At 36.5% G+C, this 24,328-nt stretch overlaps 2 protein-coding genes across 7 annotated transcripts in view; both read left to right on the forward strand.

Moving 5' to 3' along the window:
* Window positions 1–9,714, forward strand: part of LOC141444316 (uncharacterized) — a 24,203-nt gene extending 14,489 nt beyond the window's left edge. For 2 of the 6 annotated variants that reach the window (XM_074109844.1, XM_074109841.1), the window contains 19 exons: window positions 3,693–3,719; window positions 4,040–4,084; window positions 4,756–4,800; window positions 5,144–5,185; window positions 5,427–5,474; window positions 5,621–5,638; window positions 5,758–5,775; window positions 5,956–5,976; window positions 6,112–6,138; window positions 6,228–6,245; window positions 6,364–6,390; window positions 6,525–6,572; window positions 7,083–7,118; window positions 7,567–7,596; window positions 7,681–7,725; window positions 8,071–8,100; window positions 8,996–9,040; window positions 9,129–9,146; window positions 9,395–9,714. In XM_074109844.1, the coding sequence (XP_073965945.1) occupies window positions 3,693–3,719; window positions 4,040–4,084; window positions 4,756–4,800; window positions 5,144–5,185; window positions 5,427–5,474; window positions 5,621–5,638; window positions 5,758–5,775; window positions 5,956–5,976; window positions 6,112–6,138; window positions 6,228–6,245; window positions 6,364–6,390; window positions 6,525–6,572; window positions 7,083–7,118; window positions 7,567–7,596; window positions 7,681–7,725; window positions 8,071–8,100; window positions 8,996–9,040; window positions 9,129–9,146; window positions 9,395–9,598 (792 nt within the window). In that variant the 3' untranslated portion in view covers window positions 9,599–9,714. The remainder of the gene's footprint in view (window positions 1–3,692; window positions 3,720–4,039; window positions 4,085–4,755; window positions 4,801–5,143; window positions 5,186–5,426; window positions 5,475–5,620; window positions 5,639–5,757; window positions 5,776–5,955; window positions 5,977–6,111; window positions 6,139–6,227; window positions 6,246–6,363; window positions 6,391–6,524; window positions 6,573–7,082; window positions 7,119–7,566; window positions 7,597–7,680; window positions 7,726–8,070; window positions 8,101–8,995; window positions 9,041–9,128; window positions 9,147–9,394) is intronic. The other 4 variants (XM_074109845.1, XM_074109842.1, XM_074109843.1 and 1 more) reach the window with 3 other exon arrangements.
* A 2,344-nt stretch (window positions 9,715–12,058) lies between these two features.
* Window positions 12,059–23,935, forward strand: LOC141444315 (uncharacterized). Its single transcript, XM_074109840.1, has 6 exons — window positions 12,059–12,238; window positions 13,044–13,227; window positions 14,166–15,282; window positions 16,262–16,355; window positions 16,625–16,809; window positions 17,906–23,935. Exons 1-6 carry the CDS (start codon window positions 12,138–12,140, stop codon window positions 18,076–18,078), a joined length of 1,854 nt encoding a protein of 617 aa, XP_073965941.1. The 5' UTR covers window positions 12,059–12,137; the 3' UTR covers window positions 18,079–23,935.
* The last annotated feature ends 393 nt before the right edge of the window (window positions 23,936–24,328 follow it).

The raw sequence follows: 24,328 nt of genomic DNA on the forward strand, positions 1-24,328 counted from the left end.
AACCCAGGTCCTCGGTAATCCGTACGCGTAATCGGTATCCGTGTCAGTACCGTTGACCATCAGTGGTGTAGCGGTATAAGCACACGGTACGGATTACCGAGGACCTGGGTTCGATTCCAGTGATGGTCTTATTTTTCTGGTTTTTCTGTGCATCTATATTTCAGTTTGTATTTTCAATTTAGGATTTACGGGATGACCGTAAAAGTAAAAATTTGGAATTGAAATAAAAAATACAAAAAGATTACAAAAAAATCTTAATTTGATTGCTTAGTAACGATATCTCTTGTCCGGGTGAGCGGTTAGTTCCAATGGAGTGCCGAAAAAAGTTCTCGATGAGGGCTATGGCATAGATGTCGCTAGCGTCACTGCTTAAGTGGCTAAATAAGAAACAAACAAGCTGAGTATGAGGTGCATAGGGGAATTCGTGTCGGTACCGTTGACCATCAGTGGTGTAGCGGTATAGCACGGGGTACGGATTACGAGGACCAGGGTGCGATTCCCAGTGATGGTCTTATTTTTCTGGTTTTTCTGTGCATCTATATTTCAGTTTGTATTTTCAATTACAAACTTTCAAATTATAATATTAGTAGGGTAGGAAGTAGTACAGTAGAATGTAGTGCTTAAATAATGGTTTCATATCGTATTTTATCGAACAGTTCGTATATATCTTGCTCCCTCAATGAGCTTCAGTAGCCATCATCACAATGTTATCCTACATCTAGCCGTTTTTATATTTGACACTAAATAATAATATCACATTAAAGCGGCAATTACACTGAGTCGTTCGCCGCATGCTGGATGCGGCGAACGCAAAAGTGTAAAGAACACGGTAGTCGGCCGCATTCGGCGAGCGACGGTGTACTGCCTTTTCGGCGAAATATGTTTCGCAAAATTTCACTTAGCAACCAACCTTTCGCCAAAGTTTCATTTGGCAAACTAATATTTGGCATTACTTTACTTCGCATTTTTTTATTTCGCAACATTTTTACATTGCAAAATTTTACTTCAGCACACATTTATGTGGCAAATAATTATGTAGCAAATGATTGGCTTAGGCAAATAACAAATTGTCGAATAACATTTGGGCAATTTGTACATTGCAAAGCTATACTTTAATTTGATTTGTGCGAGCGAGCGAAGCGAGCGAGCAAGACGGTTCGGAGCAGAAGCGACTTGGATAGTTTAGGTTCAGATGCTACGCTCCGCTTCGCTCCCGCCTTAGCTTCGATGTTAGGTTTTTTTTATAGCAGCCAGGATAACTGCCACTAGGAAGGTAGGTTGGATGGCATTCAATAGTTGCTAAGTTAAGGTATGCCAATACATTTGACCAAAATATAAAAGACATCTTAAAAAAATCCCAGGTAATAATTTGCATAATAATAATTTATCAAATGATTAGTTGGGAAATGATATCAGTGCGGAATGTTGAGTTGGGAAATAACATTTCGCCTAAATAAAAATATGGGATAAATAGTTTGGAGCTAATAATTTGCTAAATAATTTTCGCCGAATCATTTGTAAACCTCGGCGACCGCGTTAGGTGAACGACTCAGTGTACCTAATCGCTGCTTAATGATACAAAAATGGTCACTATTTAATACAATATTGATTGGCATTTCGGGTGCCATCATATTCGTATTGAGATCCGGCTTTTTCCGATGGGAACACATTCCGTTCGCGTCTTTACCTATAGTGCAGGGTGTGCGTTGCACACGGGCACAGCGGTGTTAGGGGCGCCCGCGGCACTTTGTACCAATTCCTTTTTGACCGCGCTCTTCCTAGATGGCGCTAAAGTAATAATTGCACACGGGCGCTACATGGGCTAAAGACGCCACTGGTACGGGTATACACATAGGTAGTGCCACCAGAGCAGAGTTGAGGATACACAAGAAATATCATTATTCATTCTCCTTTTGTGCAATCAGTCAGTTCTCCATGTAGCTGTCTGTGCAATAATTCACTTCAACTCTCGTGCACTACACTTAAGTACAGTCAGTAAAAAAAGCTCGTGTTACAAATGGATTTTTAATTTTAACTTTATTTTCTTTAGTCGATGATCAGGATGCACGCAGGCGCCTGCAAGCCCTTCAACTTACGGTAACTTAATCATAGTAATATTACCAGCGTTTTCCCAGAAATAAAACCAAGTTAGATCGATTTTTCATCCCCGAAAACCCCTACATACCAAATTTCATCGAAATCGTTGGAGCCGTTTCCGAAATCTCTACATGCAAAATTACCTAATTCTGCATTCATTTGAGGGCCAGATTTTTTACTGCTCAGTATATTTAGATACTTTTTGTTATAACAAGGAGGTTAGTAGACGTCATAGGGTACCGAAGAGCTGGTAGCTGGTACCTTCCTCGGACAAAAAATTAGCTTAGCTTTGGCTAGCTATTCAAAAGGGAAAGCTGCCAGCATCATTGATACTGCGAGTTCATAAACTTTGAGCAAAAATTTATCAAAAAACATCTGAACACGACTCGTTAACGGCGTAGAAGCGTGTTCGTTCAGTGCCCTTAGTGTAAGTTTTCCATATAAATTGAGATTTTAACGCGAACGCGATCGAGACTTTATTGTAACCGAAACTTACACTAAGGGTACATATATTTTTGATCATTTTTGCTCATAAGTTCATGAACTCGACTGTAGCTTGCCTAAGGGGACTGCTTTAAATAATTTCTTTGTTTTATTATTTGTACCGGCTTCACACTGTTGGCGTAATTAGCCAACTTTATATATTTTAAAATATTTGTTTGTAAATCAATTTATTTGTCAAATAATACAGATAAAAAACATTCTTAACTTAAGAAAAGCTTAAGCCTAGTCAAAAGGTCCCCTTGAGTTGTCCCTGGTCCCTGGCGCAAAGGACCTGTCGCGATCTCTTTTACTTTGATGTGACTATTGTAATGTCACTAATTAATGTAACAACAACTACCAACTACCCTTGTCGCACAATGCATTACCTGAGTTACATTAATTAGTGACATTACAATAGTCACATCAAAGTAAAAGAGATCGCGACATTTGGTGGAGGTGCTGGATATGATTGTTATAAAGTTTATATTAACTAGTTAAGATTCACATAACGCGCGCCATTAAAGTAGAAAACAAATGACAGATGAGAAAGCACAGAGAACTAAACTTACCATAGAGATTTAAGTGTTGCCACATACAATATATACATTTCGCGACTAGTGTAGCGACAGCACCCATCAAACTAGCTGCGACCACGCTGAATGGTGATGGACAACCTTTGCACCAGGCACGAACCCAGCGGGCGAACCTCTTTGTTGTGTGTAAATGATATAATTGATATTACCTACTTAACCTCCTAAACAATAGTTCCTGATTATTGTTGATGTCAACCTTGAAAAAAATGCTATACAAAATGCAATGCTTGCCTTGTTGCGTGCGATTTGCGTGCGACAGAGTAGTAAGTAGGTATAGCAGTTTTTTTTGCAATGTGTCAGGATTAACTTCATAACGGCCGTTGATTATACTAATCCACTTGCAGGCTTTTAATCTAGGTTTAAGTGGTCTTAAGTCCTGTCATATCCATACAAGAACTGTCAGTTTAAGCCTTAAATCGAGATTTAAAAAAGCCTACAAGACATCCTAAGTAGTGTCACAATGAAACTTTTAATTATTTTACAATATTTTTATATTAAAAAAAAATATTCTTTTGACAGCTACTAAACGACATTGATGACAACAAAGTAAGTATTAAAAATGTATTAATATTAGATAAAAATTAAAAAAAAAATAGTATGTTATATCGTCATTTTGTTTTTATTTAACTTCACCTTATATATTTGTTTGTTTAAAATCTTGCAAGTTAATTTAAATCCACTTTCAGTGGTCTGATTGATTGACTTGAAATCTGGGGGCACGGCAGTGGCCCCGCCAAGATGAAAAAAAAAGAAGGCGGGGCAATTGTTATACACATAATATAGGTCGGATGACAATACAAAGTACAGTCACCAAAAAAAAACCATGTGTTATTTATTTTTATAACAACTTATTTGTGTTAACACAGCAATCTCCAAATAGTGGAAGTGTCAGTGACAGCAAACCAGCACAGGTAATTTATAAAATGTATTAAACTAAATAAATGCGACATTAGACTCTAAATCAGTTAGTCCCAAACAGAGTCAGATTAAACCATTACCATTAGAGCCCTTTCACAACACGTTTAAGAAACGCTCGTAGATAGCGACAAACGCGTGTCGAACGCGCGTTTAAAAAACGCAGTGTACAAAGGCCCTTACCACAATACAAGTAATATAGGCCCTTATTATACTCAGCGCCACAATTGGTCCACTCTACATACAAAATTACCTATTACTGCATACATTTGAGGGCCAGATTATTTGTCGCTCAGTATATTACCACACTACAACCGCGCGTGCGGGGCCCGTAGGCAGTTGCCAACTCTGCCTTATGGTTTAACCGGCCCTGGATAAGGTTCTGTAGTGGTCTAGGAATTTAACCTAACCACATTGTCGTTTCAAAGTTCAATATCCCAGAAATGAATTTAACGAAACACAGTGAAGAACAAGTAAACTCTCTTTCAGGTAAAAAAAAATGCGTCAAAATCGGTCCATCTGTTTGAGAATTTTGATGCTACAGACAAACAAGCGTCCGTCAAATTTATGACATCCATTGTTGACGCAAAATTTTGACAGATAACTTTTTTTTTTGGAGATTTTGGTTTGGTAACAAGACTTTAAGGCCAATAACTTTTTTTTATAGACTGCACAGCAATACGACGGGTCAGAGGTGGTAATTGGTGGTCATGTAAGTAAATTTAATAATTCATATTATTATTATTGCTTCATTTACACAGTTGTACAAACTGATTCATGTACCAGGGAACCTATTAATAATCAATTTCACTATGATTTACTTGAAAAGGACACTTACTTACCTCCTTTCTTGTTAATTTAATCAGGAACCTATTAACCTCCATAATACAATACTTATAGTCTGTCAAAAAAGAGAAGAAATTAAAAAGTGACAACACTGTAGTGTCATCCCTTTCAAACCCTGTCAAACCAAAAAGGGAGGACACTACAGTGTTGCCACTTTTAATTTATTCTCTTTTTTGACAGACTATACCTAATGAACATTTTTTTTTTAGGACCATGAAGCAACGAGTACCTCCCGCGACACTTTGCAAAGGGTATTTATAAATTTGCTAAAATGTATTATTATTTCAGTGTCCCTTTAATTACATGGTCTTTAAAAAGGACGAAAAATAAAATGATATATTTAGTGCGTACCAAAACCGGTATTTATCGAGTAAAACTATAAATGTCTTAAAGATATTTTTTGTGGCATGAATTCAAATTAAATTGAACTTGTGGTTTGAGTTATAATTTTATGATAATAATATTTATTAGCACTACACACGTTGTTCACAGGGACAAAAACTAAATGAACTTGCATCGGTGTTGGATTATCTAACAAAGGTTAGTGTCAGATCTGTATTACTACTACTAGGTATTTTTTACTGTGTTAATATGTATTCGTATTGTGACATTGTTTTATTCTTACATTTTGAATGTTTTTTTTTGTTTCATAAATTTTTTGTTCAACAAAAATATTTTGTCTTCAGAGATATAAAGGCCGTGGTGTAAGTATAAAACCCTTCTTACACTGTTCATATGTCGTTTTCTGATATCAAAATTAATAAATAAGTATATACTTTAAAAACAAATAATAAAAGCTGGTATTTTTTTCCATTTAACACAGGTTCTGAAAGTTGCTTATGTAAGTACTTGATGTTTTTTTTTTATTTGAAATAAAAAAAAATATTCAGTGTACGACACTGTTTATGCATGCGATAGATATTTTTCTGTCATTAAGTTGAGCAAAGGGATAAAAATATTTTTCTCAGTGTTGTAAATTCTGTATAAACAGTAAATAATTAATATTTTATTCTTTATTCAGAACCCAGCCACTAAGTCAAGCGTAAGTTGGGAGCTTTAAGTAGAAAGTTTTGTGATTCGTTAAAATGTTTGTGCTACTTTCCTTATTTATTTGTTCTGCCAATTGGAGCTTTATTCTCCTTATAAAATGTAAATTCTAATACATTTTTGTTTACAGAATAATCCTCGGATTTATAAACTAGGAGTAAGTTATTTTATTATGTGCTGTATTTTCATCTGATTAAAGACTTTAGTTCCTCTGATAAAAATCTAACCAAATCATTTTAATTTAAGGCTCTCCGGTTCACATACGTAAGTTAAAACCATATCGTTGTAATTTTGTGATTGACTGAGCTGTAACATTTCTGAATATATTTTTTGTAATTTTTATACCTGATTGGTATATAAATTTAGATTTATTTCTTTGCAGATCGCTCCTAAAGATTACGATAAATCGGTAGGAGTATTACAAATTATATAGTACCTTTATAACTTAAAAAAATATGAGTTGACACGTTTTACAAACTAGGAATAAATATTATGATTTTTACACTACCGAACAATTATTTTTCACATTATGTGTTTTTTTAGGACGACCAGACTAGCTACTATACCAGTCCCTATTTAAGCAATTTAAAGGTAAAAAAATGTTTTGTATTACAAGGTTTTGTGTTTTTTGTTCACTATAGGTACATAATCCAATTAACTATCATTTCGGCATATCCGTACCAAATTTTTGAAGTCAATCTGACTTTAAGTCAACATAGTACATACGTATGAATATTGCAAGTTAAATAATAACTAATTAATAACTTAATGTAATCATGTAATTTTATAACTTGACATGGTATTATATATAATCAGAAATAAATAAGTAATAACTCGTAAAAATACTTAAGTACTCTAAAAAATGGTTAATAGTGTTCCCTTTGGCATGCTAACTATTTGAAACCACCACTTGCTGAGCGGCCCATCTGACAGCTCGCCCTCTCTCCGGTAAGCCGTCTAAGACTAACAGCAACAGTCAGTCCGAAAAAAAAAAACAAAAAAAAAACGTAATAGAGATTGACTGTGTTTCTATAATATGTTATGGATGAGAATTTGATTAATTTTTTTTTTATCTTAAAGCTTGTATAACATTACTTGCAGGCCGGCAAATACGCCTCCACCGACAAAAAACTGACAGTAAGTAAAAATACACCGCCTAAGTAAGACTTGTTACAAAATAAACTAGTGGTGAACGAATAGGTACTTATGTGCAGTCAAGTTCATAAACTAGTGAGCAAAAATCTATTGTTAACGGCCTAGAAGCGTTTTCAGATATTTTTGCTCACAAGTTTATGAACTCGACTGTACGCAGCTGACAAAATTAGATGACATATACAAGGTTATTTACCTACAATTAAAACAAATTTATTAAACAAAAAAGTTCACGGTGACGTAACCGTGCAAAGCCAAGCCCTGCTACTTAAGTGATTTTGACAATCATACCTGAAGAAATATCTGTAGCAACGCTCAAATTCTATCCGTAATTTCCGTTCACTTTTAAATACCTTAATAATATTTATTTAATGAACATATATTTACTTTTGCGTATAACATACTAATAATTTATATTTCATTAATAATTCAGGTCAAGCGGTATCCAAATCCAAATTATAAAGTAAACAACTTCAGTTGCTATATTAAAACATTCTAAGGTAACACTTCCACACATTTGATTCCCGTAATTCCGTTTTTATTACAGAAAAGTAAATCAGCTGTGCATAAAGTTTACCTGCCGCAATTCGTCGTGAGTATTTTTATAATCATTACTAGATAATAGTAATGTACATATTTTTTATAAGCTTTTGTTTAACATACAATGGGACCTGTGTATGTCTGCATGTTGAAAGTGATATCTGTGAAATAAATACGATTAAGACATTATAGTAATCAAAATGAAAGAATGACTGATGATGGTGATACAATACAATAACTCTTTATTGTACACCACAATAGCTAGCGATGTAAAAACAGGTACACAGAGGGAAATTACACGGTAAGCAACAGGCGGACATTCACTTGAGAACGACCTCTTCCAGGCAACCTTGAAGATAATGCATGATGATAATGCATAATTATTTATTGATTACAGAATAAGGAAACTCAGCATGACAACTACCAAGTAAGTAAACACAAATACAAATAAAGATAAAATCAAATGGTCTTAAAGTTTTGATGGAAGCCTGTTCCAGAAATCCTGTACTGCTCGTGTGCCTATTAGAGTTACTGTATATTTTAAACCGTTATAGGGAGTCTTTTGAAATTACTACATAATATTTATTACGGGAAATTACTTCGGCTGATATATCAATACTTAAATAATAAAAGTCCGGCAACGCATCTAACTCAACTTATGTTTTGTATCTCCATGGGCGGCGGTGATTGCTTTCCATCAGGTGACCCAACTGCTCGTTTCCCCCTATCATATAAAAGAAAGGTTACCAGGGGTCCTATACCAATTTTTTGTGTGAGGCCCTCGCACTTAGCCGGACTTTTCTTATTTTACATAATTCTCTTTTTATTATAAACTACAACAAACCTAACTAACTAACATAGTAAATATAAGCACTTTTTCTTTAGATACTCAATATAGATCGCAATCGTATCCAAAATAAATGTTTTTTTTTATTTGTTTAATGCCGTGGTGGCCTAGTGGTTTGGCCTATTGCCTCTCAAGCAGAGGGTCGTGGGTTCAAACCCCGGCTCGCACCTCTGAATTTAACGAAATTCATGTGCGGAATTATATTTGAAATTTACCACGAGCTTTGCGGTGAAGGAAAACATCGTGAGGAAACCTGCACGACCTGCGAAGCGATTCAATGGTGCGTGCGAAGTTCCCAATCCGCACTGGTCTCGCGTGAGAACTATGGCCCAAGCCCTCTTGTTCTGAGAGGAGGCCTGTGCCCAGCAGTGGGACGTATATAGGCTGGGATGATGATGATGATTTGTTTAATTTATACCTACATATTTAATTAAGCACATCCCAACCGCTTTTAACTATGTCAATTGTTTTTTAGCACTTATTATTGAATTCCCAAAAGACATTGCCCAGCAACAGATATGTAAGTTGAAATACTGTATGATTTATCATTTTTGTTACTACAGCAATTATTTTAGAATGTTTCTACATTTTTTTTTTCGTTTCAACAGCCTGCAAGGCAGTCTTTGGTAAATGATTTAACCTACTACAATTATCACACGACGGATAGATGGACAGATAAAATATTATTTAAACTATAAATCCTGTTTAATAATTGCATGAAGATTTAAATCCAAGATCTGGTTTACGTTAGCAAAACCGTTAGTAAATAATATAAGCGTTATAAATTTAAGTCTCTGATGAGGGACAGCAGATTAGTAATTCTTAAAATAAATTATTAGAAACGTGTCCCAATGAAATGTGTCTTATTTTTCAGAGACTCGATGACGACAGAGATAATGATGATGATAGGGAAGATGATGATAGGCAAGATGATGATAGGGAAGATGACGATAGAGAAGATGACGATAGAGAAGACGACGACAGAGAAGACGACGACAGACAGGATGATAGAGATGATGACCTTGACGATGATAACAGACAAGATGACGATAGAGATGACGATGACCAGGATAAATAATAAGACGAAGAAACCTTTGTTAAAAAAAAACTGACTGACAATGTATAAAGCAAAAATCGAAAATGTTAAATTAATTTTAATAAATCAATTGCCAAAAAGGCAGGGCTGCAGCATCATGTGTTGTTTCATTTATCCACTTGAAATTCACGTACATATAAGTAGTGTACATTTTTTGTACTCAGCTCATCCATTGTCTGCTTTTGCTTTCGTAAGCGGCAACCAATCAGCTAGTGTATTTTGTAGTCTATTGGCAAAGAAAATAGAGTCGATAATCTAGGTGATTATAATCTAGGTACTTTTACTACTCGTACAAGCTAGTTATATTTATTTATTCGTATGGCTTAATATTAAATACAATCGCTCAAATTCACAATAAAATATTCATAGTTATATTAATTGGTGGTGGTTAGTGGATGAGCTCAGTTCAAAAAGTTTGGGCTATAAAAATAAGTTGAAAACACACACAATTCCCTGAAATTAAAAATGAAGAATTACTAGGTAACAAATTAGTTATGTACATTATAATGCAAAATATTAACCTTCAAATGGATATCTTGTACTTAACTATCGAATCATTTGACTTCTAATGAGGGCTATCGTTTTTTGTCTCACTAGATGGCGCACTGTTGCGTGAGGTTTTTAAGTATGGCTTTCAAAGTCTGTTATTGGTGGCGTGAAAACAAAGTTTAGATGAAAATCATATTTAATACACCTTAAAACCGTACTATAAAAATATCGAGCATGCCACAGTGTTGCATAGTCCCCGTTTGGTTCGAAAAAAAGGGAGACAAAGGTTTCCGAAAGACAAAACTGTCTCAAAACACAGACATTCATTGCCCCGGAACGCATATTTGCCATAAATAATTTCAGATATTGCAAAATATTCACAAAATTATTCTAATTATAAATTAACCCGCGTAGCTCACCCAAAAACTATGAGATTTGACATTTCGGAGACCTCACGCTACACTAGCGCCTCTAGTGGCGAATTCATACGCGATAGCCCTCATTCCGTTCTAAGGTGGGTTAGACCCTTCTCACAGTAAGTTTCATATTGAACTCCCTTAACAGTCTGATGGCTTTTTTTGGAAAAAGGTTCCATAGTGCGTCAGGATTCGATTAGTTCAACGGAACGTGTACCTACCTACCTAAATTAATGTGTTATTTTCTCACTGGCGAGCGGTTTCAAAATTGATTTTGTTGAGAACCGGCTTGACTTGCGCACGGCACGAGGCGTGCGGGAGGACGACACGGCGACGTCACGATCGTCGCTCCGACCGGCAGCGACCACTCGCCATACGATCTCCACCGCCGTTGGACGAGCTTCTATTTTATTTTAATCTGTTTCCAAAATTAATTATATCTATCGATTGTTATTAGACGGCTATTAAACCAGCCCTAATTTACAGTCCACGATTTTATTTAACGTCCCGTAGGACCCTAACAGTTTTATTAGTTGAGACTTTTATGATACACTACATTGAAATGGACACGTGCAGTATCCAATCAATCACATGAGTTAAAATCTACATACGAGTAAGTATCAACTCGTACATCTCAACACTCTCTTGTACAAAATTAAAGCAACAAAAACAGTGACATGCAGAAAGGCGAGGTTATCCGTCTTTGCAACGATTCAATGGAATCGCGTTCTTGGACAAATATTCGAGCGTTTTGACCGCGCGGTCAAACGTCATTAGCGTCCCACTTTTCTATAACACAACGGAAAGACAAGTCACAAGAATTTTAATCACGCTAAATTCAGCATTGGTATTGTCTTTTTAATTTTCATAAAAAAATAACCCTGGGCATTACCTCTTTTAATAACACCTGCGAAGACACCAATAACAAAAAAAACACTGCAAAAACGCTGAATATTCGCCCTTACCATTCACCTTCACATACATACCTACTACACACCGACTACTACTAGTGTGAGTGTGATAGGGAAATGGGGGTATTTTAAAACGTTTTTATTATGGTCCCGGTTAATTTTGGTTGCACAAACCAGAATGAAATAAACGTTAATTAAAATAAATATGCATATCTGGCTTGTATTATTACGACGCATGCAATATTTTAAAGTCAGTCGTTACTTCTACAAAATTCAGTAAGTACAAAATTTTTACCGGTTTTTATTTAGTCTGCACATCACTAAACAAAACACAATAAGGAAATTAAAAAAAGGTAAGAAATAAAGTTGCCGCCAAAAAAAAGCGAAACGTTGATGAGATAATTAAGGTATTATTTAGTTGTATTGCAAACGTTGTTATTTTAATAATATTATAATACTTATGCTACGTATATTCAGTAGACTTCTTGTTAATATACTTCAAATTCCTCTTCTGTAGTTAATGGTTTGAATGGAAAGTTGTATAAATAACAGAACTTCGTCTTATTGGAGGCGAAAAAATTAAAAAAAAAGGAAATGTCATATCAGACTTAAACGTCAAACGAACGTTCGAAGTTGTAGCTTTGGCATAAAAATTGTGTATTACTTATTTTTTAAATACCATTTTGATTTCGAGAACTCCTAGACATGGCTGCAAAGATAGACCAGAAGGCTTATTTACAGAAATACCTGACAGGATCGTCAGGGGATAAGAAAAAGAAGAAGAAAAAAGTCGTTAAAGGCAAAGGGTAATGTCGTATAACAATATCTTTAATTTCATACTCAATTATAAGTTGTTCATAATTAAATCGTATTTAAGTACGTGCATTATAGTACGTTTAATAAGTATTTAGTTATAATTTTTATTTAGAGTTGATATTAAGCTTTATAAGTTAGTTTTTTGTAGGTTATATTGTTTAGTGTATCTAAACACTAACACTGCTATCGTATTTGCTTAATATTTTGTTAGATTTAATCACAAAACTACATTTATATTGTATTGTTTTGTTGATTTGATAACAGCTGTTAATTTCACAACAATTTTCTTCACAAAAATACTGTTTATGACCTAATTTTTACTATGTTGTGATGTGATTGCTACTGTACTGCACTATTATAAGTGCGTAAGTCAAAGTCAAAATATTTTTGTTTAATTTAGGCTTTAACAAGCACAACGGCATAAACATATATATGATGACATATGAATGTCAAAAAATCTACCAACTGCCACCTGGTTACAAAGTACTATTGGACCATTTTCACCAAAACATGTACCTAGCAACGGCATAGTTAAGGAAAAGTTAAATAATGTCAGTTTTGTGATGTTTTATTCCATATTAACTGTAGGGGAAAAATCGACACAAAACTGACAACTTTTAACTTTACGCCGTTGCTAGGTACATGTTTTAATAAAAATGCCCATTGGTACCAAGTATTGAATAATATACCTACAATACTTTTACTGCATTATCATATTAAGCATTGCCTGTACCTACTAGTGAAACAAAAGTCGAAAAACATCTTTTATGGTTACACAATAATATTTTTTTACAGGGTCAAATTCATCGATGACGACATAGACTTGTCTAAGCTCCGACCTTTAGATGGCGATGAGCTGGACATCTTGGACCACGGTGAGGATGCCCCGCAGATTGCTGGCATTATTGACGAGAGACCCGAGGAAATCAAGAAGATGGAGCAATACAACACAAGTTCCAAGTGGAAAGTTGTTAATCAGGTATGATTAAATAATTCTCTATAGTATGTTGCTACAACTCCATCTGAGAAGAATTTGTTTATTGCTATCCTGCTGAATGTCCAAGGTGTCTCAAAATATAGTCAAAACCGTTATAGCAATACCAGCTATAACGATGGATGTAACAGCCAAGAAAAAAGCAACATGATCATTTTATATATCAAAACTAGCTTTTGCCCACGGCTCCGCCCGCATGGTATTCGGTTATCGCGCGCTGTTCCCTCGGGAATTGTGCATTTATCCGGGATAAAAAGTAGCCTATGTCACTCTCACTCTCGGGCCCATAAACTATCTCTATGCCTAAAATCACGTTGATCCGTCGCTCCTTTACGGCATGAAAGACGGACAAACACACAAACATACAAACACACTTTTGCATTTATAATATATATATATTTTTTTATTTGGTAAGAAACAAACAGTCATACAGATAAATAAAAGCACATTACATTATGGGTTATAAACCAGACCTATAGTTTCCTTAATTAACAAAAGATAAACGTGGCTAGATAAATTTAGAACAGATGTAGTTAAAAAGATGAAGTTATCAAATTACGATCAAATCGCGATTACTATAACCAGGAATTAAGTATGCATAACACTGGTTTAATGACCAACAATGTTTAATGACCAAATAGTGCTGTCCCTTTGATGTTGTTATAATAAACAGTATTGACTGTATCTCCAAACCAATTTTCTTCTAAATCAGTTTAGATGTTTGTTTAGGCATGAAGAAGTCTCAGGTCAGACAGATAGACAAAAGGATTAGGTGGCAGATTTATCGTTTTCATAATCCTGGGAATAGGTGGTATTAACCAATCTAAAGTTATCACTTATTCTTGTGAATTCTATATAAATTGACTTCGCCTATTCCAATCTCTGGTCATTATACTATTGCTTAATGTTTAATTGGCTTTCAGGATGATGGCTTCAACAGTAAACTGCAAGTACAAGAAATAAAGAAAGCTGTAAAAGAGAAAGAAAAAGAAAATCAACTCATTTACGGTAAAATGTACAGTGATTCCGAAGATGAGAAACAAGAGACAGACAAAGGCACAAATTCTAAATCACAAAGTAAAGAGAAATCTAAACAGAGACAAAACAATAGTGACAGTGATTTTAGCCCGCCAAGAAAAATCAGAGAATCACCTCGAAGACAGAATGATAATGATTCTGACCAAGCGCCGCCAAGAAAAGGTCAATCTAAAGATAAAAGAAGCCAAGCTTATGATTCTGATCAGTCACCACCCAGACAAAATCAAAGAGATCAAAGAGGTTGGAAAGGTCATGATTCTGACCAATCACCTCCAAGAAAAAATATTCACAAAGAACAAAAAAGTAAAAGAAGTCATGATTCTGACCATTCACCTCCCAGAAAGAATAGTCAGAAAGAACAAAGAACAAAAAGGAATTATGATTCTGATCAGTCACCTCCAAGAAAACTAGAAGGTCGCAGGCCTAAGGAGAGGAGAAAACCCAGTCGTTGGGGTGAATGGGGCAGTGAAATTCAAGACTCGGATGCATCACCCCCAAGAAAATCAAGAAAGCATTCTCAATCACCACAAGCAAAATCTAGAAAGTCTAGAACATCACCAGAAAGAAAAAGAAACTCTGACTCTCCAAGAAGACAGAAGAATAGAGGAGATATTAAAAGAAGAAAATCACCACAACACAATTCTGATTCGGACATGTCACCACCAAGGAAACGGTCACCAAACAAAATTAAAAGCAGTAGTGACAAGAGAAGAAATAAGTCTCCTGATTCGGATTTATCGCCTCCAAGGAGAAATGGAGAAAGGAATAGAAAGAACAGTGATTCTGGCATGTCACCAAGGAGAGATGATAGAAATAGGAATGAAAGTCCTCCTCCAACACATAAGAAAATGGCTAAAACACTAGATGGCAAATTAGCTGGTTTGCAAGATTCTGGGCAACTGAAGAGGGAAAATGATGCATTCCGAAGGAGGGAAGAAGAAGCATTTAATAGAATGAATGATGAAGTCTCCGGTAGAAATGCTAAAGCTGTTTCTAGGAAAGGTAAGTTTAAGCCTCTTTAAAATCAATACCAAATTGTATTTTTTTTAGGGCGCCATACCTAAAAAGGACACAACAAAATCCTCATACGATCACAGCTTTCTGTCTTAATTTTTGTGTCATGTTTGTCTGTCTGTCAGTAACTATCTAAAATGACCCCACACTGCTTCTTACATTTTGCTTTAAAGAGGTAAATTTGTATGGAAGCCTTGGTGCGCGAGTCGGACTCGCACGTGACCATTCTTTTTTTTAGATAAAATGTTTTAATATATGGCAAAGATATTCTGTCAATTGAAGGTTGGAGAAGACCGGTTTTAATATGTTGTACATCTACCGAACAATAGCTAAACTGATAGTGTCTTTTCCAACCTCGACATTGGCGGAATCATCAATAGTATTGATGGAGCTATACTTTCAAGAATTGAATTGAATTTAATGTGTTGTACATATAACTGTTTGCTTTCTTCTTCTTAAATTTAAGAGCTACGCTCTTTTCGTTGGAGTAACCACCCACAAATATAGATTACACTAGATAACGCAAACACCTCAATCTGTATGAAAACCAACCATGTCACTTTTTTATATCTACTGTGACGTCTCAAGAGCGAATTAGCGATGTGAATTCCCCGATGTCCACGCAAAATCGATTCAAATGCGCCGCCTGCCCGCGCCGTGGGGCTCGAGTCAGTCACTAGTCATGATTAGTCAGTTAGCGCTCAGTCTTTGTAAGGGGCAAACCCCGACGTTTGGTCGGGGTTCGGACACGCGAAGTAAATGCATTTGCGTAATCTAGTGTAATCTATATCTGTGTAACCACCACTCTAAACAGTCTTCGGCCAGCTGTTTGATTTCTTGATGTATAATGAATGACACCCACTCTCTCCTTCACCTGGTCGAAATAGGTCAATCTTGGTCTTTCTTTGCCTTGTCTGCCTTCTACTTCTCCTTCCAGCAGGTTTAAAAATTATTTGCTTTATTTCAGGTAAAAGAGACACATCAGAAGACAGACAGAAGCAAAAGGAAAAAGCGGAGAGGCAAAAAGAATTAGATGACAAATACAAGAAATGGAGCAGAGGGTGAGTTTATTTTTTAATATGGGTAGCATTAGAAAGACAAAAATTATAACATAACAGACTTGTAAATATTGCAAAATATATGACTACAAATATCTGAGAAATTAACTAGCATTACTGTGCCGCATATGGATAAATACAACCTATAATATAAAGAAAATCATAGTCCCTTGCATAGTCAGTCACCCATAGTAAAAGCTTTGCTCAGTTTGGGACTAGGTCAATTGGTGTCAATTGTCCCATGATGTTTATTTAACCTTCAACCATTTCAGCTTAAAACAAATCCAGGACCAGGAATCAAGAGTTGAGGAGTTCATGCACGAAGCGTCCAAGCCGTTGGCGAGGCACAAGGACGATACCGACCTGGAGGGGCGGCTGAAGCAGATAGAAAGGGAGGGGGATCCCATGCTGCAGTATATCAGGGAGAAGAAGAGGGAACGAGGAGAATTGGCTCCAGGTATATATAATACTTTCTCATTCTAAAGTTAATGATGACATAAGATTAAAGATGCCAACTATGGGACGAGCATGTGTAAGTTTACCTTAGCAGTCTTTGGCTTGATGTTACGGAACTCGTCAAAAGTGTAGAATGTGTGCTCGAGAAGCCAATTTTCGAGTCTGTTTTTAAAAATTTCTAATGCTGGAGCTGAAGTAATTTGTTATGGTCAAAATGGCTTTCACTCTTGCCGTTTTAGATGTATTTTGCCAACCGTCGGTAACACTGCAATACCGCGTAACTAGCATTTTCCATAAGGTATAATTTTCATTATCAGAACAGTATAATGTCAGTACTGTTAGCGCAGTGAAAATTATACCTTATGGAAAATGCTAGTTACGCGGTTTTGCAGTATCACCGATGCAATGTCGAAGTAGAGACATTAAACACATGTGGAGACTTCGGTTTGCGGGCAACTTGTTATACACCGTCGGTCCTACAACATGAGTCACTTTGCTGGACTAATAATCATCATCATCAGCCAGAAAACCACTGCTGTAAAAATATTTTTAATATTGCAGGTGGTAGGACCTTGTGCAAGGTCCGCCCGGATTGCTACCACCATCTTGCTCGCTAATCCTGCCGTGAAACAGCAGTGCTTGCATTGCACTGTTGTGTTTCGGCGTGGAGAGTAAGACAGCCGGTGAAATTACTGGCACTTGAGGTATCCCATCTTAGGCCTCTAGGTTGGCAACGCATCTGCAATCCCCCTGGTGTTGCAGGTGTCTATGGGCGGTGGTGATCTCTTATCATCAGGAGACCCACTTGCTCGTTTGCCATCCAGTTGAATAAAATAAAAAAAAAAATATGCAAGTTGAAGTGGCAATGGGCGGGCCACATCGCTCGAAGAACAGATAACCGTTGGAGGAGAAAAGTCCTCGAGTGGCGACCACGAACCGGAAGACGAAGCGTTGACAGGCCTCCCACTAGTGGACTGACGATATCGTGAGAGTTGCGGGAAACGTGGATGCAAGTGGCGCACAGTCGTTCATTGTGGCTTCCTAAGCGGGAGGCCTTTGTTCAGCAGTTGACTAATAATAATAATGTGTGATTTCAGAACGGCCATCCTACAAGGGCAGTTTCCCGCCCAACCGGTTCAACATCCGCCCAGGCTACCGCTGGGACGGCGTGGACCGCTCCAACGGCTACGAAAAGTCCTTCTTTGAGCACCAGAGTAAGAGGAAGGCGCAAGAAGAGGAGGCCTACAAGTGGAGCACGGAAGACCTTTAAATCTGAAGAGTTTGAAGTTTGATCATCATTATACCCCGTTGTCAAGCGGACAGTTTGATGGCTACCTGACGTGGCTACATTATACATGCGGGGTGCGGTAGATTTCCAACGCATGCCATAGGGCCCGCATTCGGGGAACCGTTTTCATTGATTTTCACGCTGTATATCGACCGAGTTATCGAATTATGAGTTACACTAGTCTAGTCGTTATACTTACCGCTTGCGGGGAGGCACCGCATGCTAAATATCGACCGAGTTATCGACCAACGTAACTGAGCCATTACTGACTTGCAATACAAACTATTCAAGTCTCGGAAGTTGTAGCTGTGTATGGGAACTCCAAAATTTGTCTAAAAACTCAAAAAAATGTTTTTATTGACATTAAGACATCAGTAACTGCAATGACAAACGTATGGGCAGCCGGCAGTTAGCAGTTACGTTGCAGTTGGAATGCCGTCCGTCTGTACTGGCCCTAATGTTAGGTAGCCACCAAACTGCCCTCTTGATAACGGCTATCCCAGCCTATACAAGTCCCACAGCTGGGCATAGGCCTCTCGTGATGAGGGCTTGGGCCTTAGTTCCCACGCGGGCCCACTGCGGATTGGGAACTTCACACACCATTGAATTGTTTCGCAGGTTTGTGCAGGTTTCCTCAAGATGTTTTCCTTAGCCGTAAAGCTCGTGGTAAATATAAAATTTCGCACATGAATTTTGAAAAACTCGGTGGTGCGAGCCGGGGCTTGGACCCTCGATCTTATGCTTGAGAGGCCATAGGTCAAACAACTAGGCCGCCACGGCTTCATTCGAATTCTTTCGAAGTTTGGTGAAAAGTATGAAACTATTAATTATTATTATTAGTGATAATTAACTGTCTCCAGAACACAACGGGAAACTTTACCGTAAGATAAAAGCTTGAAGGTAGTGCAGGTGGACCTCAAATATAAGTTACATCACGTCGGAGATACTGCAATACTGCGTAACTAGCATTTTCCATAAGGTATAATTTTCACTGCACTACAGTACTTTCATTGTAGCACGGTGCGGGTGACAGCTGTCAATATCACAAGACTAGAGAGTCGAAGTGTCGAAACTGGAGTCGATAAAACTAATAATTTAAAATCTTAATCATAATTAATGTCATCATTAATCCGATTATTACGCTAATTTTGATGAGAATATTAGTGAAATTCTAGGTTGGAATATTATTTGACACTTAAGTAAGGCTAAACGGAGTTAGCATGCATATTCGTTACTTACCTTACCAATTAATAAGTACCGATATAACTCAAGATCATAGGTCCCATCACTAAACGAGTCTCTGGTGTTATGTTACATGCATATTACGTTTCTTCACTTAATTGTGTTTTGAATTTAATTAATTGATTACTTATAATAGTCGGATAGCCTAAATTTATTTCGTATAACATAATTCTTTATGTTCAAATATTTTACGCCAGTCACATTCAGACTACAACTGAAATATACTTCCATATATTTAGACCGCAGCAACTTTTTTTGAATAAAACGAAACGTGCAGCAATAGTCACCCGCACCATGCTACAATAACAGTACTGTAACAGTACTGACATTCTACTGTTCTGACAGTGAAAATTATACCTTATGGAAAATGCTACTTACGTGGTATTGCAGTATCACGGACGAATCAGCAATCTTCCTCCACGCAGACGAGTTGACAAATGCTGAACTAAACCGAATGTAAACACAAATGCAATAAAGAAAAGACATCACGTGTGGCGCGCTGAACAAAATGGCGGGCGAACGTTTGACCAATGGCTGCTCAAGATTTTAGCCGCGCAAACCTAAACTGCCTTATTGACCAGGGCCCGATTGCATAACAAAGTACAAGCTAATATTATTAGCGATTTTGTATTGAAATTCACTAATACTATTAGCTTGTACTTTATTATGCAATTGGGCCCAGATAGGCAAGTGGTAAGAGAACCTGACTATGAAGCTGGAGGTCTCGGGTTTGATCCCCAGTCGAGGCAAATATTTGTGTGAATAATACGAATGTATTGTATTTATTAAGTATGTTTATCCGTTGCCGTTTACCCATAGTACAAGCTTTGCTTAGTTTGGAACTAGGTCAATTGGTATCAATCGTCCCTGTGATATTTATTTATTATTATTGACTAAATAGTTCCACGCGTTCCAAAAAAATGCTCAGCGCAGTACTTCTTTGTAACTTATTTATTTGAATTGCTCACTATGAATTTCTATGCAAATGACTTAGTAACTTTTTAAGTAACTTTATTTTTTATAACAAAGGGCCTATGATTGTGTATAAGAAAGTGTTCAAGAGGAATTATTAAAAAAGAGATTTTACTATAGTTAATGTTAAATATTAATTGCACGTTCTGCACGGTCAGTTGAGCAAGTATGTAAAACATATTTTTTACGATTATTACACTTTTGTGATGTAATTTTTACCTTTCAAAAGTCAACAATCAAGGAAACTTACTCGTAACTAGGGAGAAATAGGTGTAAAACAAACTTGTTTAAAATTATCGATGTGAATTTTAAAAAGTAGTTTTTATGTTTACTGTGGCAGATTTCGTTTACTTGTGACTTATCTGGTAGTTAGTGATGTCTGGAATTGGTGTTCGATGTTAAAATGTTCGTAAAATATAGGCTGAGTATCAGGCAAAGGACTTCTTGAGATGGTGCTGGAGGGTAGTTCACTTTTGCCGTGTTTTACCAATTAATACAACTTACAGGGCTATTCGAGGCCAGAATGAACAGTTTGTAACCATTGTTGGCAGCCGTAACAGAGGGGCTTCTACGAAATTCGAAAATCGAAGTTCGTATCGTACCGTCCCGCTAAAGCTAATATTATTTAGTACGAGAGTGAGAGGGATGATGGTACGATTCGAACTTCGATTTTTGTATTTCGTAGAGCCCTTCAGGCCCTATACTACGGAGTGTATAATTCAAACTTCGTATCTGACAGTCCCGGTGACGATTATATTATTTAATACAAAAGTGATAGGGACGGAACGATACTTCGATTTTGTAATTCCTTAGTAACCCTCCAGGAAGTCCTTAAATTCGGTGCTTTTAAAAATTAAAAAGGTTAAAAAACACCGTTTTCACTGATACTCAGATTTAATCCGTTACTTGGTGTGATATTAGCCTTCCTAAGCGACTGCTAACTTATCTGCTAATAAGGTACAGGATAATAAATGTTGTCTGTTCAATGTTAGTGAATGTGCCGAATGGTGAACTTCTAACAGCTATACTTAGCGCTGTCAAAATATAAGAAAAACAGAGTATTTTTTAAGCAATGTTGCAATTTATTATTTCACATGTTGTTTGTTCACTTATTGTTATTACTTCAAAGTAAAACTCTTGCTATTCAATAAAACCTACAATATATACAAATATTCTTAATTGACCGCCACAAATCTTTAGCTTTTTACTATCATCGGTGAAGAAAATACTCATTTAGCGAACATGTAACAACCCGTGAACTTTTTAACCATCTGCGAGCAGACTATAGTAGACATATTATGATATATGTCAATTTTGAGTATAGCTTTTGGATGGTCACCATAATTCTCTAGTGCCCCATATTAACAAAGAATGTCACGTTTTCCAATTGGTCTTCCTGAGTTACAAATTAAAAAACACAAAATTAAATTATGAATTTGAATTGAAAAAATTACAACGAATTTTCTCACGTAGAATTCTCACGAAAACAAAAATAATTGAATCAACGTCACTATTTTTAAAGAAGCTCGTATCTAAAATGGTTAAATTAAACTTACTGAGTGAAGTTTATTTAGTAATAATAAATCCCATATTAGAAATACAAGCTTTTTTCAGTGTAGTGACGTAACTCAATGCAATTTATTATATACAGTTCATTAACTTGTGAGTAAATTTTTAATCAAAAATATCTGAACACGACTATTATTAACGGCGTAGAAGCGTGTTCAGATGTTTTTGACCATATTTTTGCTCACAATATAATGAATTCGACTGCACTCTATGTCAATGTGTAGATCCTTTAAACACTTTATTTGCACAAATATTGTAAAAAACTGGTCAGAAATATACTAAGAAATTTGTGCAGCCGTTTTGTTTCAGCAGATTTTTTAGGAACGTCATCATCATTCCCAGCCTATATACGTCCCACTGCTGGGCACAGGCCTCCTCTCAGAACAAGAGGGCTTGGGCCATAGTTCCCACGCGGGCCCAGTGCGGATTGGGAACTTCACACACACCATTGAATTGCTTCGCAGGTTTGTGCAGGTTTCCTCACGATGTTTTCCTTCACCGCAAAGCTCGTGGTAAATTTTAAATGCAATTTCGCACATGAATTTCGAAAACTCAGAGGTGCGAGCCGGAGTTTGAACCCACGACCCTCTGTTTGAGAGGCGATTGGTCAAACCACTAGGCCACCACGGCTTTTAAGGAACGTATTAAAATTAAATTTGTACATGTAGATGTGCTTAACGTGTGTTTACTAATTCCTGATTTAGATTTGTTCATTTTCGGCCGCACATTATAGAACTTTGCATATTTCGGGCCAGGTTTAATTTTAGAATTGTCATTACAAATACGGTATTTGACAACTCTTGATTTTGCCATATCTTAATATTATTATGAAAATATAGATATACAGATAGTGTTTAGCGAAGAGAAAATTTAAATCGGTTGATAATTGATTTATAGTGATTTTTTGAAAAATCTATATACCTGTCTCTTTCTCAAACGCTTTTCTCTATGCAGCAAGTATGGCAATACTGGCGTGTGACGTCACATGCCAGTATGTCTTTCTCTGTCTAATCTTGAATTTCATACCTTTATAACTTTGTTATTTGTAAAGGTAGCTTAAAAATTGTTTTTCTATTCGATAACAGGCATTGTGTAGTTTTAATTTATAAAACATATACAAAATAGTCAAATACCGTATTATTACCATGCAATGAAGCATCTCACACATACGAATATTATACAACATACAATGGTGTGTTATATTTAAACTGATGTATATAATTGCAAATAGTTACGGCAATATTGACACAGGCATGCTGACAATGATTCTATTTACGTAATCAGTCATACACATCTCGTAAGATGAACATCCCTAGCAGACAAGGGTGGATCTAGCTTTATAGTCAGATGGTCAAATTCTAGTTATTTTTTCGCAAATAAAACATTGAAACTTATTTATTGTGAAATAAAATTACCCAAAGAACAATTCTCCTCTTTTGTCGCAGAAAGCTTATTTTTATTAAAATCGAATGCACTGATATTATAAATATAAATATGCGAATGTTTAAAAGTCTGTGTGTTTGTCGCTTCACGTCTAAACCGCTGAATTTATAGTTCCCGCGGGATTGCGATGCACGAATTCTACGCGGACGCAGACCTAGACCCAGCCCAGGGCCCCCTCCCCCCCTGAATCCGCCCTGCAAACGTCAGTGGCATCAGAAGAGCCCCGCCTCACGGGGACTCCATGACAACGTATCTAATCGATTCATCTAAGTTTTTGCTACTTAGATAATAAAAGTCTTATGAAAGCCTAAGTCCAATGATTTGAAATATTGAACCTTATACACGATAAATATAAGAATAGTTTTTGATTGGTATTGTTGGTATTTTTGAAATAATCCCTTTTGGCGATCTAGCTTTGGCTAGCTCGTGCGGTGTTGTTATATTATGGTCAAGGAATTTGAACTTAAATTCCTTTGTAGAGAGTTGTTTTTGCAACTACAGGATTGTGCGGGATGCGAGCTTGCGAAAGTTAGTATTATATTGATGTATTGATGTTTAGATTCACAATAAAACAGGGACTACTGTTGTATAAATGGAAAATAAATGTGAAAAATATAAATTGTTTTATTTACCCAGTAGAAACAGCCATCTTAGGCCATGGGGAAGGGGGGGGGGGCATTTTGAACACCGTATCCGCTCATCCACTTCCACTCTTTTTGCGTCGGGGGTTAAAAAAGAACATCAAATTTAGTTTAGTTGGCGGATGTGAGAAAATTAAACAAAATTATGTTTATCAATCCATTTTTTATTACAAACTGTTGGTAGGTACATCTTAGTCAGAAACAATAACTAAAAAACTTCACAGTCGATTGTATCACCTGCCGGAAAAAAATGGGGACACGCCCTTATTATCAAGAAATGTTCGCTGACCTCTACTCTCCGATGTCTCTACTCACTACACCGTATGTCCGTATCGTACCATGACCGTAATGAGGGCTATCGTGTT

This window comes from Choristoneura fumiferana, chromosome 29, assembly GCF_025370935.1.
Source record: "Choristoneura fumiferana chromosome 29, NRCan_CFum_1, whole genome shotgun sequence".
NCBI lineage: Eukaryota > Metazoa > Arthropoda > Insecta > Lepidoptera > Tortricidae > Choristoneura > Choristoneura fumiferana.